General features: G+C 43.8%; 1 protein-coding gene across 2 annotated transcripts in view; it reads right to left on the bottom strand.

Annotated features, from left to right (window-relative positions):
• Positions 1–9,989, bottom strand: part of GNB1 (G protein subunit beta 1) — a 40,435-nt gene extending 30,446 nt beyond the window's left edge. The window contains exons 1-2 of one of the 2 annotated variants that reach the window (XM_081817307.1): positions 9,974–9,989; positions 2,661–2,763 (exon numbers count right to left, since the gene is read on the bottom strand). In XM_081817307.1, the coding sequence (XP_081673433.1) occupies positions 2,661–2,717 (57 nt within the window). In that variant the 5' untranslated portion in view covers positions 2,718–2,763; positions 9,974–9,989. Of the gene's footprint in view, positions 1–2,660; positions 2,786–9,973 lie in introns of those variants that run through there. The other variant, XM_081817308.1, reaches the window with a different exon arrangement.
• Between the last annotated feature and the right edge of the window lie 5,463 nt (positions 9,990–15,452).

Genomic DNA, 15,452 nt, shown 5'->3' on the forward strand with positions numbered 1-15,452 from the left:
TTTTTTTTAAATGCAAGAGAGAGCACGAGAGAGAGAGAGAGAGAGAGAGAGAACATGAGAGAGAGCATGGGGGAGGGGGGAGGCAGAGGGAGAGGCAAGAGCAAACTCCCAACTGAGCAGGGAGCCCAACCAATGTGGGGCTTGACCTCAGGACCATGACCTGAGGTGAAGGCAGATGCTTAACCGACTGAGCCACCCAGGCACCCCAAAAGATTTTATTTTTAAGTAATCTCTACACCCAATGTAGGGCTCGAACTTACAACCCTGAGATCAAGAGTTGCATGCTCTACTGACTGAGCCAGCCAGATGCCCCAAATATCTATTTTTTTAAAGTACCTATTTTTTAAAAAAGATTTTATTTATTTGAGAGAGAGAGCGAGCGCAAGAGCTTGAGCAGGGGGAAGGGGCAGAGGGAGAGGGAGAAGCAGACTCCCCGATGAGCAGGGAGCCTGACTCAGGGCTGGATTCCAGGACCCAGAGATCATGACCTGAGCTGAAGGGAGATGCTTAACTGGGCCAGCCAGGCACCCCTAAAAGTATCTATTAATTTTATGTTGAAATGATAATATTTTAGATACAGTGGTTTAGACAAAGTCTGTTAAAAATTGATTTCAGGGGCACTTGGGTGGCTCAGTCGTTAAGCATCTGCCTTCGGCTCAGGTCATGGTCCCAGGGTCCTGGGATCAAGCCCCACATCGGGCTCCAGCCCCGTATCGGGCTCCCTGCTAGGCAAGAAGCCTGCTTCTCCCTCTCCCACTCCCCCTGCTTGTGTTCCTGCTCTCGCTGTCTCACTGTCAAATAAATAAATAAAATCTAAAAAAAACCAAAAAACGATTGCACATGTTTCTTTTCACATTTTTATTTTTTTAATTTTTTAAACTGACTGAGCCACCCAGGCGTCCCCATACAGACTTTCTTTATCTGCTATGAACAGATCTGAACTCACTATGAACAACAACGTCTAAACAATAATTTATAGCTATGAGAAAAACAAAATTCTGAATTCTATATTCTGGAAGGTGGACAGACAATATTAAATAAGTCTGATCAGAGCAGACTATTAAAAGCACCAAGTCCTCCTTATTTTTATTGGGCTATATCTGATCTTTGTTTTGTTAAGATTTTATTTATTCATCTGAGACAGAGAGACAGAGAGCACGAGCGTAAGCATGGGAAGAGGGAGAGGGGAGGGGGAGAAGCAGAACCCCCACTGAGCCGGGAGCCTGACATGGGGGGCTCGGTCACCGGGAGATCATGACCTGAGCTGAAGGCAGACACTTAATCATCTGAGATACCCAGGCGCCCCATATATCCGATCTTTTAAATGCTAGGATTTGAAATTTGAAAGATACTTTGTTTCCTCTTGGCTGTAGATCTTTAAAAATTCCATTATCTTTTCTTAAGCTTAAGAAAAAAAGTTGGCAGAGCGCCTGGGTGGCTCAGTTCTTAAGCGTCTACCTTCGGCTCAGGTCATGATCCCAGGGTACTGGGATCGAGCCCCGCATCGGGCTCCCCGCTCGGCAGGAAGCCTGCTCTCCCTCTCCCACTCCCCCTGCTTGTGTTTCCTCTCTCGCTGTGTCTCTCTCTGCCAAATAAATAAATAAAAATCTTAAAAAAAAAAAAAAAAAAAGAAAGTTGGCTACCAGGATGCTGATGCTTCTTTCCCTAATCACCACCAGGCTTTCTGAACACAGAGCTGGTCATCTGAAAGGGATTTGGCTCCATCCTTGTAGTAGACTCAGAAAAATAAACTGATGTTTAGACACATATTGAAAAATGATGTTCTGAGGACAGCTGGGCCTTGAGAAGCCCCTTCATCAAGTGGACATGAATCTGCCTCAACGTCCTGAGGATGGGTTTTCCAGGAGTCCAACCCTCCTTGTCACAGTCTTCTAATCAATGGTGTGAGAAGAGGAATAAGTACTTGTATTTAACGTTTCTCTAGAAAATGTTCATTACAAGTACTGTCTCACAAAATGGGAGGAGCGTGGAATTCACGTCTTCAGACCCCTCCCAGTCCCCTTTTCGGAAGTGCATGGGCTCTGCGGTGGGACAGGCTGGGATTTAAGGCTGTAGGACTCTGGGGGCTACTCACTGTACAGGGTGGCTGGGTGACGCATGGTTGTGTTTATCTCCAGCTACATGTGCCTGCTCTCGTTTAGCAGCCTAGCAAAACTGCAGATGCCAGTATCCATCCCAGGACCCTTCTCGAGGACACCTTGGGCACAGCTGAGACACTTCCCACTGCCATCACTAACTCTTGTTTCACACAAGTTTCCTTGCCCTCAGCAGTCACAAGGGAGGAAAGCAGACACCACGCTCTGCACAGTGACCAGGAGAATGTCATGAACGGGGCGGGGGGGGGGGGGGGTCGAATGAATTCCCAAGGTTAAGAAAAAATGTACAGAGAGACATTTATAAATGCTATGAAAACAGTTTTGTACATTCAAATAATGATATACTGGAAAACAAAACCCTGAAAACCATGTGCTAGGCCAAATACCTGGCTCTAATTAGCATATCTTGTGCCAGCAAAAATTTAGTTTCAATCCAAAACACTGAGTAGTCATTCTGAAACCCACCTTTCTCAAAACAGATAAGATCTTACCTGAAATCCAAATGATTTATAAACTAAACTAAGCACACATGTAGCTACATACCCTAATTTGGTTTTTAAGCTGCTCGGCCTCCTGCCGTAACTGGTCAAGTTCACTCATCTTCAGGTCCTAGTGCTCTTCAATGCTACCTCAAGGAATCTCAGATCTGAAACAGAAATATAAGCATAGAAAAATTAATAAACAATGGTTGAGTAACTTAATGAAGCAGGTGAGAAAAGGAAATTAGAATTTTGAGAGCTATGATTTTGTTACAGGTCAGAGCACTTTCCTTCAGCGTTCACCAAAACTTCTGAAGTGCCTACCAAGGGCTGGATTAATAAAATATAATTACTACTATCCACTAGCTTTTACAATGACACTGTCCAATAGACCACTCAAAAGATGGTGGTGAGTTGAAAAAGGAAAAATCTGTTAAGCAGCATTTTTCAAGAAGGATCTGAGTCTCACTCTAAACCCAAGAACATAAGACTGACGTTAGAAGAGGTCTCACACAGAAACCGAAGGGGAGTCTGTTCAGGAAAAGAGCAGAGTGGCAACCTGACAACCCAGATCCTCAACACCACATCCACGAACTTGAACCCATGACCGCCCCCCGCCCCTGATGATGTCATAATGTTTACACAGCAATTCTGAAAGCCCTCAGTGTGGTGTCCAGCAGGCCTCTGGTTCACGGACATCTCACTCTCCCACCAAAATGGGCCCTGGGGCCCCAGTAAACAGAAGCAGTAACTCCACCCTTACAGGCACCTCAGTACAAGCAGCCCTGCCACCCACTCTTAACTGTGCCCTACTCCAGTCTCGTTAGGGATTCCTTACATCAGACTCCAAACAAAATCATCCTGTTATAATAGAGACTTATTTTCCCAAGGGAATGTCGTAACTGGGGTTGTATTTCTGACCAAGAACATGACTGTTTTATCAGTCGTAATTATGACCAATGTATCACAAAGCTGAAGATATAATTACCAACATCTCTTAATCGCTTAAGCCTACAATGAGCTCCCACATGCAAATATGGCTTATCAAAGGGCCTCAACATCCTATGCAAACACACACTGGAGATTTTATGCAAAAATGACAGAGTTAATATTATATACATCAGATACTTAATTAACAATATTTTCTTTTTTTTTTCTTTTATTTATTTATTTGAGAGAGAGAGAATGAGAGACAGAGAGCATGAGAAGGAGGAAGGTCAGAGGGAGAAGCAGACTCCCTGCTGAGCAGGGAGCCCGATGCGGGACTCGATCCCGGGACTCCAGGATCATGACCTGAGCCGAAGGCAGTCACTTAACCAACTGAGCCACCCAGGCGCCCCAACAATAGTTATTTTCTTGAGATTGAAACATATCTGGGGGAAATTGGAGGACGCAGGAAGCGTATTTGTTAGAGTTCCCAGTCTAGATAAACTTCCCTATTCTGCACAAAAGCATTTAAAATAAATTTACATGGTTTACATTACAGAAACTTGATGTATACTTACTGATGAAAACAAAAATATCTTTCCCAATAAGGAATATCTTTAAAAAGTGTGAGTTCTTAGTTCTTGCTTTCAGCTGTGCTATCTATTCACAGCTACAAAAACAGGCCAGGCAGGAGGCAGAGGGATGAAGGGGGTGCATGCTGGACCTCCAGAAAGCAATCTACAGTTGCTAGGACTGACCTTCAATGAAAGTCTGCAGAACCACCAGGAAAGGCCTTACAGGGACGGGACGGGATGTGAAGGCGCCTCTGGGAAGGCGATACACGGTGACACAGTTTCAGAAATATTTCAGACCAAAATAGTTGTTTCTAAAGGCATTACTTTAAGTGGCTGCTGGAAGCATGTAGAAAGCTTCAAAGAATACTTCAAGGCTCCCTGGTCAAAAGGAGCTTGCTGAAGCTCAATGTAGGAGGGGCCACACTTGCAGACACTTTAGCCCTGTGACACCACTGCCTAATGCTCTCTCCAGTCTTCACGTACAAACTCTTCAGAACTGCAATTCATGAATATTAACGTATGCAACAGGAACAGTGCCAAGAGAATATGAGATAATTTTTACAACAGAAAGCTGTGATGATGTGTCCTCCGAGTTTGTGGCCTGCTTTGTGTTCTTTCTGCCACCAGGACATCCTACCACCACTCACATGCATTTATATGTGATCACATTACACCTTATACACAATTATGCAGTTAGCGGTAGTCTTATTCCAGCAACACCACCCAACCCCCCATGTTAGAGAATTGTTCTTAGTCTGTAAAGAAGCCATATTATTCAATCCTTCCAAAATCAATGTTGAAGAAAAATAACAGTTAATGGTTGTCATGGGGTGAACTGAATTGTTAATTTTATAAATAAATAAAATCTTAAAAAAAAGGGGGGGGGAGCCTGGGTGGCTCAGTCAGTTAAGCATCCAACTGTTGGTATCAGCTCAGGTCATGATCTTGGGGTCTTGAGATTAAGCCCCATGTTGGGCTCTGTGCTCAGTGGGTAGTCTGAGATTCTTTCTCGCTCTGCTTCTGTCCTGCCCCCCACTCGCATGCATGCTCTCCCTCTCTAAAATAAATCAATAAAATCTTAAATGGTTGGGACGCCTAGGTGGCTCCGTCAGTTAAATGTCTGCCTTTGGCTCGGGTCATGACCCCGGGGTCCTGGGATCAAGTCCCGCAAGTCCCACATTGGGCTCCTTGCTCAGCGGGGAGCCTGCTTCTCCCACTGCCTGCAGCTCCCCCTGCTTGTGCTCTCTCTCCCTGACAAATAGAATCTTAAAAAAAAACCAAAACTTAAATTGTTAGTTTTAGTCAACAAACATTAACTTCTGCTTATAATTTAAACACTAAAAGGTTAAGGTAATTTTTTTTAAAAAAGATTTTGTTTATGGGGCGCCTGGGTGGCTCAGTCATTAAGCGTCTGCCTTCGGCTCAGGTCCTGATCCTGGGGTCCTGGGATCGAGCCCCACATCGGGCTCCCTGCTCGGCGGGAAGCCTGCTTCTCCCTTTCCCGCTCCCCCTGCTTGTGTTCCCTCTCTCTGTTAAATAAATAAAATCTTAAAAAAAATTTTTATTTATTTATTTATTTTGAGAGAGCGAGCAAGCGCATGGGGGAGGAGGAGGGAGGCAGAAGGAGAGGGAGAAGCAGACTCCCGGCTGAGCAGGGAGCCCGATGCGGGGCTCAATCCCAGGACCCTGAGACCATGACCTGAGCTGAAGGCAGACATTTAACTGACTGAGCCACCCAGGTGCCCCCCAAAGTGTCTTTAAAATGAGAAGATCCATTTAATTCACTTACCCCACAAAATTTCAAAAGCAATAATATCAATATTTGCTGACTTGAATCTTTAGTCACAAGCAAAGAGAACAAAACCAGATCTATTTCTTTTTCATCAGTAAATAGCATAAATTATTAATGCTGCTTTTATTTTTTCTTAAAGATTTTATTTATTTGACAGAGAGAGCACAAGTAGGCAGAGCGGCAGAGGGAGAGAAAGAAGCAGGTTCCCCGCTGAGCAGGGAGCCCGACGCGGGGCTTCATCCCAGGACCCTGGGATCATGACCTGAGCCGAAGGCAGACGCTTAACTGACTGAGCCACCCAGGCGCCCCAATGCTGCTTTTAATTACAGATCCCTCTATAGTCAGTGTCCGCATCTGAGTCTCAACAGAGAGACTCAAAATCCACATTTGTTCATTTTTAAGAAAAGAGGTATTCCTGTGGCTACTAGCAATAATAATCATGTCCTGTAAGACCTATTTAATTTATATCTATAAAGACAAGTCTATTTAATCTTTATTTAGCTATAAAGAGTAACCTACGGTTAAGCATTCAAAATTTTTTTAAATTACATTCTCTATTCTCCATGTCAAAGGTGTATTTTCTGAAATCAAATCTGGACAAGAAGTTTTTTTTATAGATGGACAGACTTAATGATGAAGGGGCACTCAGGGTCTCTAGCACACTGGCCTTACTGTCCCTGAGTGGGCACTGTCCAGGACCACCTTGATGAGATGTGGGTGCACACCCTTTGCTCGAAGCTAATGGACACTGATACGGCGCCACAGCCTGAGCGTGGAGGGGTCGGATAAGACCACTGTCACAGAAAACCAGGTAGTCAACAGTCACCCAAAGAGAAACTGGCAGACAGCAAGGAGCATGCACACTCAAATAGAGTGGAACTAAGAGGAAGCAAAAAACTTTCTAATTCCCATAAATTAAAAGTTCACCCCAAATGCTCTTCTATGAGGATACAGTAAATGAAATAAACAAGGTACAGAATAGTGTATGAACGATGATGTGTTTCTCTTTGTGTACATAAAAAGGACAAACATCTATGTTAACATAAGCAATGCTTTTTCTGTGCACGTGAGAAAATGTTAATATTGGTTGTTTTCAGAGAATGACAGGAATAGTGGGGCAGCTTTTATTTTTCACACTATCTTTTATACATGTACATATTTTTTCTTTTTAAAAAAATATTAACAGGTTATCTGGGCCCTGAAACCAAAGAGCATTCACATTGTTTTGTCCATACTTTTTGGTTTTAAAAACAAAATGTTAACTTTTAACTGGAAGAACTATTACATATCGCTAAGAACAATAATGAAGATGGAATAAACACTTGGAAAAATGCCTGATGTATATTAAATCAAAAACAAAGTTGTGTAATAATTTTAGCTATTTTTTTAAAAGATTTTATTTATTTATTAGAGAGAGAGAGAGCACAAGCAGGGGAAGAGGGAGAAGCCAGTTCCCCGTGGAGCAGGGAGCCTGATGCGGGGCTCAATCCCAGGACCCTGGGATCATGACCTGAGCCAAAGGCAGACGCTTAACTGATTGAGCCACCCAGGTGCCCCTAATTTTAGCTATTTTAGAAGATTAAAAAATATATTTTAGTTTAAAAAAGACATTTAAAAAGACAAATAGCATTTTGTTAGAATTTTTGGTCATATTTCCCTCTTCATTTTCCAAACACTGATAATGTAGTTTGTTACTTTGATTTAAAAAAAAATGTACACTTTAAAAGTCTTACTTACATGCAATCACTTTGCTTTTCTCTTCACTATCCTTAGTTCCCCAAAGCCTTCTGAAAACCCCACCATCAGGTTTCCGTGGCCTGGGTTCCTTCTCTTCTCCCGTTGCTAAAGTCAAGGCTAAGCTCTGGCCATGCTGACTCAGTGCATTCACCCATCTAATCCACTAAGACAGGACCTGCTGAGAGCCTCACATCTGTCCTTTATGACCCACATTGCCACTAGCTTTTATTTAAAACTTCTGTTCTAGAAATACTTTTCATAGAAATTTAAATAACTTAAAAGTATATGATCTGCCCTAATTTAGATTATATCCAACATCTTTGTAAGTCAAAGCGTTAACACAAATTTTTTATTCAAATATTTCACATTTGCAATATAACTTGCCTCAGGTGGCCCCCCATCACATCATTTCCCTCTCATGAAGACCCCAGTAAGGTGTGGGAAGGAACTTCAAGGGTGCCTCCAGCACCCCAATCACTAACAAGGACATTCACGCTGCAAGCGTGTTAATGACAACATGGGGTGATTATATTAAAAAATGATTACAAGTTTTGGTTCTGACACATATAAGGAATGTGACATCAAATCACTTTTCAGTCTGATCCATCAGGGAATGGTGTTACCTACATCCCAGGGCTGAAATGAAAATTAAATAAGCAGCGGGAACATGCTCCGTAAGCCTTTGAGCAACTGGACTATGAAGTACACCTCTCAAGAGGGCGGCCACAATGCATACAGTGGTCTCAAGGGCAAAAAGAGGACAGCCCAAGACTTAGCTGCTGGCATAGCCCTGGGCCCACGGTGCTACACTGAACAGCTGCAGCACCTGTTAACCTTTATAATAAAACTGCTAGTTACTTTACCACCAAAAGATGGGTTTATTCGGGAAGAGCAGAGAACTGCAATTCCGGACAAGCAAGCCACAGCAAAACCACAGACAAGTCCAACAAATAAAGGAAAGGAACAGTATTTTATGGAAGGAGGAAGGAAGGAAGGAGGGAGTTGGAAGGGTTGTTTTGAACGAAAGCCCATGGGAGAGAAGCAGGAAGTCAGGATGATGATGGTTTCTCACCGGTTGAGTTGCAGGGGCAGTGGATTTTTTTCTTTCTTTTTTTTTTTTTAAAGATTTTATTTATTTATTTGAGAGAGAGAGAATGAGAGACAGAGAGCATGAGAGGGAGGAGGGTCAGAGGGAGAAGCAGACCCCCCGCCGAGCAGGGAGCCCGATGTGGGACTCGATCCCGGGACTCCAGGATCATGACCTGAGCCGAAGGCAGTCGCTTAACCAACTGAGCCACCCAGGCACCCTCTTTTCTTTTTTTAAGTAGGCTCCACACCCAATCCTGAGGTCAAGAGTCCTGCACTCCACCAACTGAGCCAGTTGGGCACCCTGGGGCAGTGGATTTCTTGTAGGAGATACAATGTACATCTTTTCCCACTGGGGCCTGTGACTGATGATTCTCCCCGCAACTGCCATTGAGTGGTACTGGCTCCCTCTATCAACCACCCCTTCTAGCACCCCCAGTGCACTTTAGTGAGGTTTTCTGCAATTTTCCCACACTCTGGAACTTCATAAATCAAAAGCAGCCCCACTGAGCATCCAGTGTCATCCAGAGGCAGAAGCTAGCTAACTAGTTCAGCCACAAAAGTGCCCCATATCATCTCCAAGTCGAAGAAGCATTTTGAGAGAAAGGGGTTTGCGTGAGGAATTTAAACCAATTTCATCAGTTTTTCTATTTTTCGTTCATTCCCAAATCCAAGTTAATCTCCAAAATTACTACCGTGAAAATCCAAAGGGCAATAGAAAGTACAGAAACCCTCCTTCCGTTACATACGACCCTAACACAACTATGAGCAACACAGGGCAGCAGGACAAGGGTATCATGCTCAGTAACAGGCATTATGGCTGACGCAGGTACAGTGACGTGCATTGTGGATACGTCTGTCCAACGGGACTTATCTGCAGCCTCCCGTCACTTAAAGGTATACGCTAACATATCTAAGAATAGAATGACATGTTTGAAGTTTGCTTTACAACAACCAAAAAGGAGGAAAACAGGCGAAGGCAGATATAAAACAAGACTGGGTATGAGTTGGTCACTGCTGTAGTTTGATGATGAAGTTCCTATATTATTAACTTTTGTGTGCATTTCAATTTTCCATTAGAACAGTTTTTTTTTTAAAATGTTAGTAACTTTGGATCTTGATTCAAAATCCAAACATACAGACTTCAGAGAAAATCAGGAAAATCTGAATATGGTCTGGGTGTTTGATGGCATGAGAGCGAAGTTCTTTTGTTTGGTGTCACCTGGGAGTAAAGTCCGTAGTGTTAGAAATACTTCTTACAGGCGCCTGGGTGGCTCAGACGGTTGGGCGTCTGCCTTCGGCTCAGGTCATGATCCCAGAGTCCTGGGATCGAGTCCCGCATCGGGCTCCCTGCTCCTTGGGAGCCTGCTTCTCCCTCTGCTTCTGTCTCTCATGAATAAATAAATAAAATCTTTAAAAAAAAAAAAAAAAAGAAATACTTCTTACTTATGGGTGAAATGATGTGATTTTGGGATTTGCTTTAAAATACTCCAAGATAAAAAGGAAGGAGGAAGATGATTAAACGAAATTGGCAAAATTCTATAAATGTTGGAGATGCGTTTTTACATAATATTTTTATCTACATTTGAACATTCTCATAATAAATTTTTTCAAAGTATTTCTTGGTATTGTCTGACTACCTTATGAACATGTGTTAAATCTGTCATAAACCTCTTGATTTAAAAGTCTGGGAGCACAGGGGCGCCTGGGTGGCTCAGTCCGTTCAGTGTCCAACTCTTGATTTTGGCTCGGAGCCATGATCTCGGGGTCGTGGGATTAAGCCCCGCATCGGGCTCCATGCTGGGTGCAGGGTCTGCTTGGGATTCTCTCTCTCCCTCTTCTTCTGCCCCTCCCACTCCCTCTGCCCCCACCCCTGCTCTCTCTCTCTCTCTGATAAATAAAATATTAAATAAAAAAAGTCTGGGAGCACAGGCATCCCCCAAACAGATCATGTGGTATCCTCACATTTTTTCCTGTAATGACACAGACTGCCTGCCACTTTAGCTGGTTGTGAGAAGGACTCGATCCCAGTAATTCCCAAATTTGTCTGAACAACTGAATGGTCAACCTTGGAGGCTTATATTTCCATGTTTCAAAAGTGATAAAAATTAATATTACATTTTGATGATATATTATCACCAAATCAGCTTCGATGAAGTAGCAGGTACCAGAATATTCAATGAAATAAAAAGTAAACCATGACTAGTTTTTATACAGGGAACCAGATGGTAATGAAGATGCAGAAAGGAAATGCAATCACATGTTACACTCTCATTTGGCTCTGGTTTAGCGATCCGGCAAAGTTTTACATGTTATTTGAAAATTACTCTATTAGGAAGCAGTGTATTTAAATAGTTTGCCCTCAACATATCGGATGTCTCCTCAGATTTCCCTGCTTCTCAATTTTCTGATGCAAATTTTATTTTATTTTAAAGATTTTATTTATTTGAGAGAGAGAATGAGATAGAGCATGAGAGGGGGGAGGGTCAGAGGGAGAAGCAGACTCCCCGCTGAGCAGGGAGCCCGATGCGGGACTCGATCCAGGGACTCCAGGATCATGACCTGAGCCGAAGGCAGTCGCTTAACCAACTGAGCCACCCAGGCGCCCCCTGATGCAAATTTTAAACAGCCCCCTACCTAGTTAAGTGGCTTACTATTAGATAATGCATAACACAAGAGACTTCTACTTTGCACATTTTACATTTATGCACAATGCAGTATAACTTTCTTCTTAACTTACTGTTTAGCCCCATTTAAAGTACATCCCCTAAAGCATTAGGACAACACAAAAAATTTAATCATCCTTAGTAGAAATAAATTCATACAATCATGTTAGTTCTGTAAACAGAAAAATAAGACACAAGAAACAATCTCTACATATACTGAACATACCTATTAGCTCTACAAACTGACCACCCCAGGGTCCCCAGCCGACATTCTAGAAGACAGGAGGAGCTTCACTCCAGTTTACTACCTTTAAAAAATAAAGGTTCTTATACTTTTCAAATGACAACAAAACCTACACAGATAATTCATAAAGTCACTGCGAGCCAAATGCCACTCACACTCACACTGAATTTGTGGGACCCTAACGTGTCCTTCTAGAAGTCCATGCTCAACTCCGACACCAATGCAGTGGAAAAGCCCGCTGCCTTGTGAACAGCTGCAACACCACTCTGAAACTCACGCCCTCGATTTCCCAGCTCTCTGCCAGGGCTCGAGTGAGGAGTCATAATAGGGTATGTGCACCAAAAAGAACCTACTGTCTGACAAAAATCAACCACGCACCTGGCTAACACCAGGAAAGCAATCCAGCTCCATGGACAGACTGTAGAGAACATAGTTTCTCTTATGGCCAAAAGTAAGACAAATCACTTTGGTAAGACGCCCCTACCCCCTCACACACAGAGATGCGCTTGACTGAGAAGACAGCAGTGCTGACAATGAGAAATTCCAAAGTTCCTTTAAACCCATTTCTCAGAAGGCACTATTTTTACCTACACATGCAAGTTATTTATAGGCTGCTATGCAATGCTACATTTAAAATTACTATAAAGAATTTATACTTCAGAACATACTAAAATTAAATCTAGGGGCGCCTGGGTGGCTCAGTCAGTTAAGTGTCTGCCTTCGGCTCAGGTTGTGATCCCAGGGTCCTGAGATTGAGCCCCGTGTCAGGCTCCATGCTCAGCAGGGAGTCTGCTTCTCTCCCTATCTCCCTCTGCCCCTCCCCCCACTTGCACATTCTCCCTCTCTAAAATAAACAAATCTGGGGGCGCCTGGGTGGCTCAGTTGGTTAAGCGACTGCCTTCGGCTCGGGTCATGATCCTGGAGTCCTGGGATCGAGTCCCGCATCGGGCTCCCTGCTCAGCAGGGGGTCTGCTTCTCCCTCTGACCCTCCCCCCTCTCGTGTGCTCTCTCTCTCTCATTCTCTCTCTCAAATAAATAAATAAAATCTTTTAAAAAAATAAAATAAAATAAAATAAACAAATCTGGGGCGCCTGGGTGGCTCAGCTGTTAAGCGTCTGCCTCCAGCTCAGGTCATGATCCCAGGGTCCTGGGATCGAGCCCCACATCGGGCTCCCCGCTCGGCAGGAAGCCTGCTTCTCCCTCTCTCACTCCCCTTGCTTGTGTTCCCTCTCTCGCTGTGTCTCTCTCTGTCAAATAAATAAATAAAATCTTTAAAAAAATAAAAAAATAGGGCGCCTGGGTGGCTCAGTTGGTTAAGCGACTGCCTTCGGCTCAGGTCATGATCCTGGAGTCCCGGGATCGAGTCCCGCATCGGGCTCCCTGCTCGGCGGGGAGTCTGCTTCTCCCTCTGCCCTTCCCCCATCTCATGCTCTCTGTCTCTAATAATAAAATAAATAAATCTTAAAAAAAAAAATAAAATTAAATTAAAAAATAAAATTAAAAAATAAACAAATCTTTAAAAAAAAACAATGCAGTACTATAAATGTATTTTCACTTCCTTGTGATATTCTTAGTAATGTTTTCTTTTCTCTAGCTTATTTTATTCTAAGAATACAGTACATAACACATATTCCTTATCAGTAAGGCTTCCGGTTCAACAGTGGGCTCTTAGTTGTTAAGTGTTTGGGAACTCAAAAGTTATATGCGGATCATCAACTGCATGAAGTGGGGGGCTGGCACCCTTAACTCATGTCGCTCAAGGGTCAACTTAATCCTGTGATTGTATTAAATTTTTATTTTTTTAAAGATTCTGGTGTTTTTTTTTTTTAAGACTCTATTCATTTATGAGAGAGAGAGAGGGAACACAAGCAGGTGGAGCAGCAGCGGAAGAGGGAGAAGTGGACTCCCCGCTGAGCAGGGAGCCAGATGCAGGGCTTGATCCCAGGACCCTGAGATCATGACCTGAGCTGAAGGCAGACGCTCAACTGACTGAGCCACCCGGGCTCCCCTAAATAATTTCTTTTTAAAGGAGAACACTTATTGTGCGACTACTTGTTGAAATCCTGAAGAGGAACCGGGTGCTGTGACAGCTGTCTTCTTGGGTTGAGCTGCTGCTCCTTCACGGAATCCAGACCGGACTCTGCGGTGCACAATTTTTAGGTGCCTTGCTTGATTGGTCCTGTAGGAGTTTCATCTTTTAGCCTTGACACTTCAGTGAAAGGTCCCTTCAGCTCGGCAGGGCAGCTGCATTTGCCACAGGTTGACTGCTGAAGGTGGCAGGCCTCAGAACCACAGCGGTGGCTCAACGTGTGCATCTTACTGTGACACTTTCCAAATGACAGCATCCCCTTCACCATCTCGCTGCTGCAGCTGAGACTAGAGGCCAGAAGGCACTTCGTTATTCTCTATCTGTACTAGATAATTGTAAACTCAGGCTTATTTAAACTCTTGAACTAAACAAGAACTTGAAACTTGGTCCACCTCGTATTTCTAGCTGACAGAACACCAAATGGAACCTGGAGGACCCTTTGGGGACCTCCCAGCACTTGACAGAGCCCAAGGGAGCTGAGCCCAGACTCTCCTTTGTAGTGCTGCCTCTCAGAGGGGGGCCCCACGGAAGGGAAAGAGACCACCTGTGCCCAGCTCCAGCCTCAGTCTCTTACACAGCACCCACCCCACGAGTCCCAGGAAGCCAAAGTATGACATGCTGATGATGGCTTGTCTCTGCCCAGGAGCTTCTAGGGACGTTCTTCTCACCTCCTTCCCCTTGACAAATGTCCCTCATCTTCTAGCAGCCCTTCCTCCCCCAATATGCAGCTCACCTTGATGTGCCTCTTCCAGAGCCAGATACATATATGAGCTCATCCATGGAGACTCTCTCCACCTGTGCCCAGGCTGACCTTATGCTCCCCTCGAAGGCCAACTGATCCTTCCTTCCCACCTGAAGGCAATGGCCAAGGTTTGTCCACGGTTTGAAAAGCAAGCCGTGAGAGCAGAAACACATATGCACAGGTTGCATAAATGCATTCCTCTTGACAGTGGTGGAAGATGGTCTAACTGGCACCTCAGGGAGCCAAAGTCTTGGTGAGCAGAGCCATCCTAAGCTACTCCCTCAAAACTTACTGTAAATTCAGACAGCCTGCAGCTTGCATCTCCCCCTAAAATTACAGAAACCAAAAGCATGACTCATACTTATTAATATATATTAATTTCTTCTGAATATGTCTTGATTTTCACCAAACAGCTCTGTGATTCTTCACCATCAGATCATTTCTGTTGCAATGGGAACAGGTGCAGCCTGCTTGCTTTCTGATTAGGCGTCATGTCCAGTTTTGAGTCCAAAGAAGTAGAATTCTTCTCTTCTCAGCAGCACTCTTGGCCTTGCTCTACAAACACCTTACTCACTTACATCTGTGTATTAAGCACCTGCCATGACAGGATGACACTGTGGTGAAAAACACAAACTCCCTGTCCTCAGGCACTAGAGTCTAAAGAGTGACAGTCAAATGTCCTTTTAAGGATTTGACTCAGAAAATCTTGATGATTTCACCACTTGGATACCTAACCACTTCAGAAGTAAAAGGGGGGGCTGCCATCATGAACGACACAATAACTATCCAGACCAGGAACTTCATGACCAACCAACTACACTTCAGCGGAAACAGATGGTCATTGATGTTCTTCACCCCGGAAAGGCAACAGTACCTAAGACAGAAATTCGGGAAAAACTAGCCAAAATGTACAAGACCACACCAGATGTCATATTTGTATTTGGATTCAGAACCCAGTTTGGTGGTGGCAAGACAACTGGCTTTGGCATGATTTATGA

The sequence above is a fragment of the Leptonychotes weddellii genome, chromosome 4 (genome assembly GCF_054177405.1).
Source record: "Leptonychotes weddellii isolate Sample4059 chromosome 4, ASM5417740v2, whole genome shotgun sequence".
Taxonomy (NCBI): Eukaryota; Metazoa; Chordata; class Mammalia; order Carnivora; family Phocidae; genus Leptonychotes; species Leptonychotes weddellii.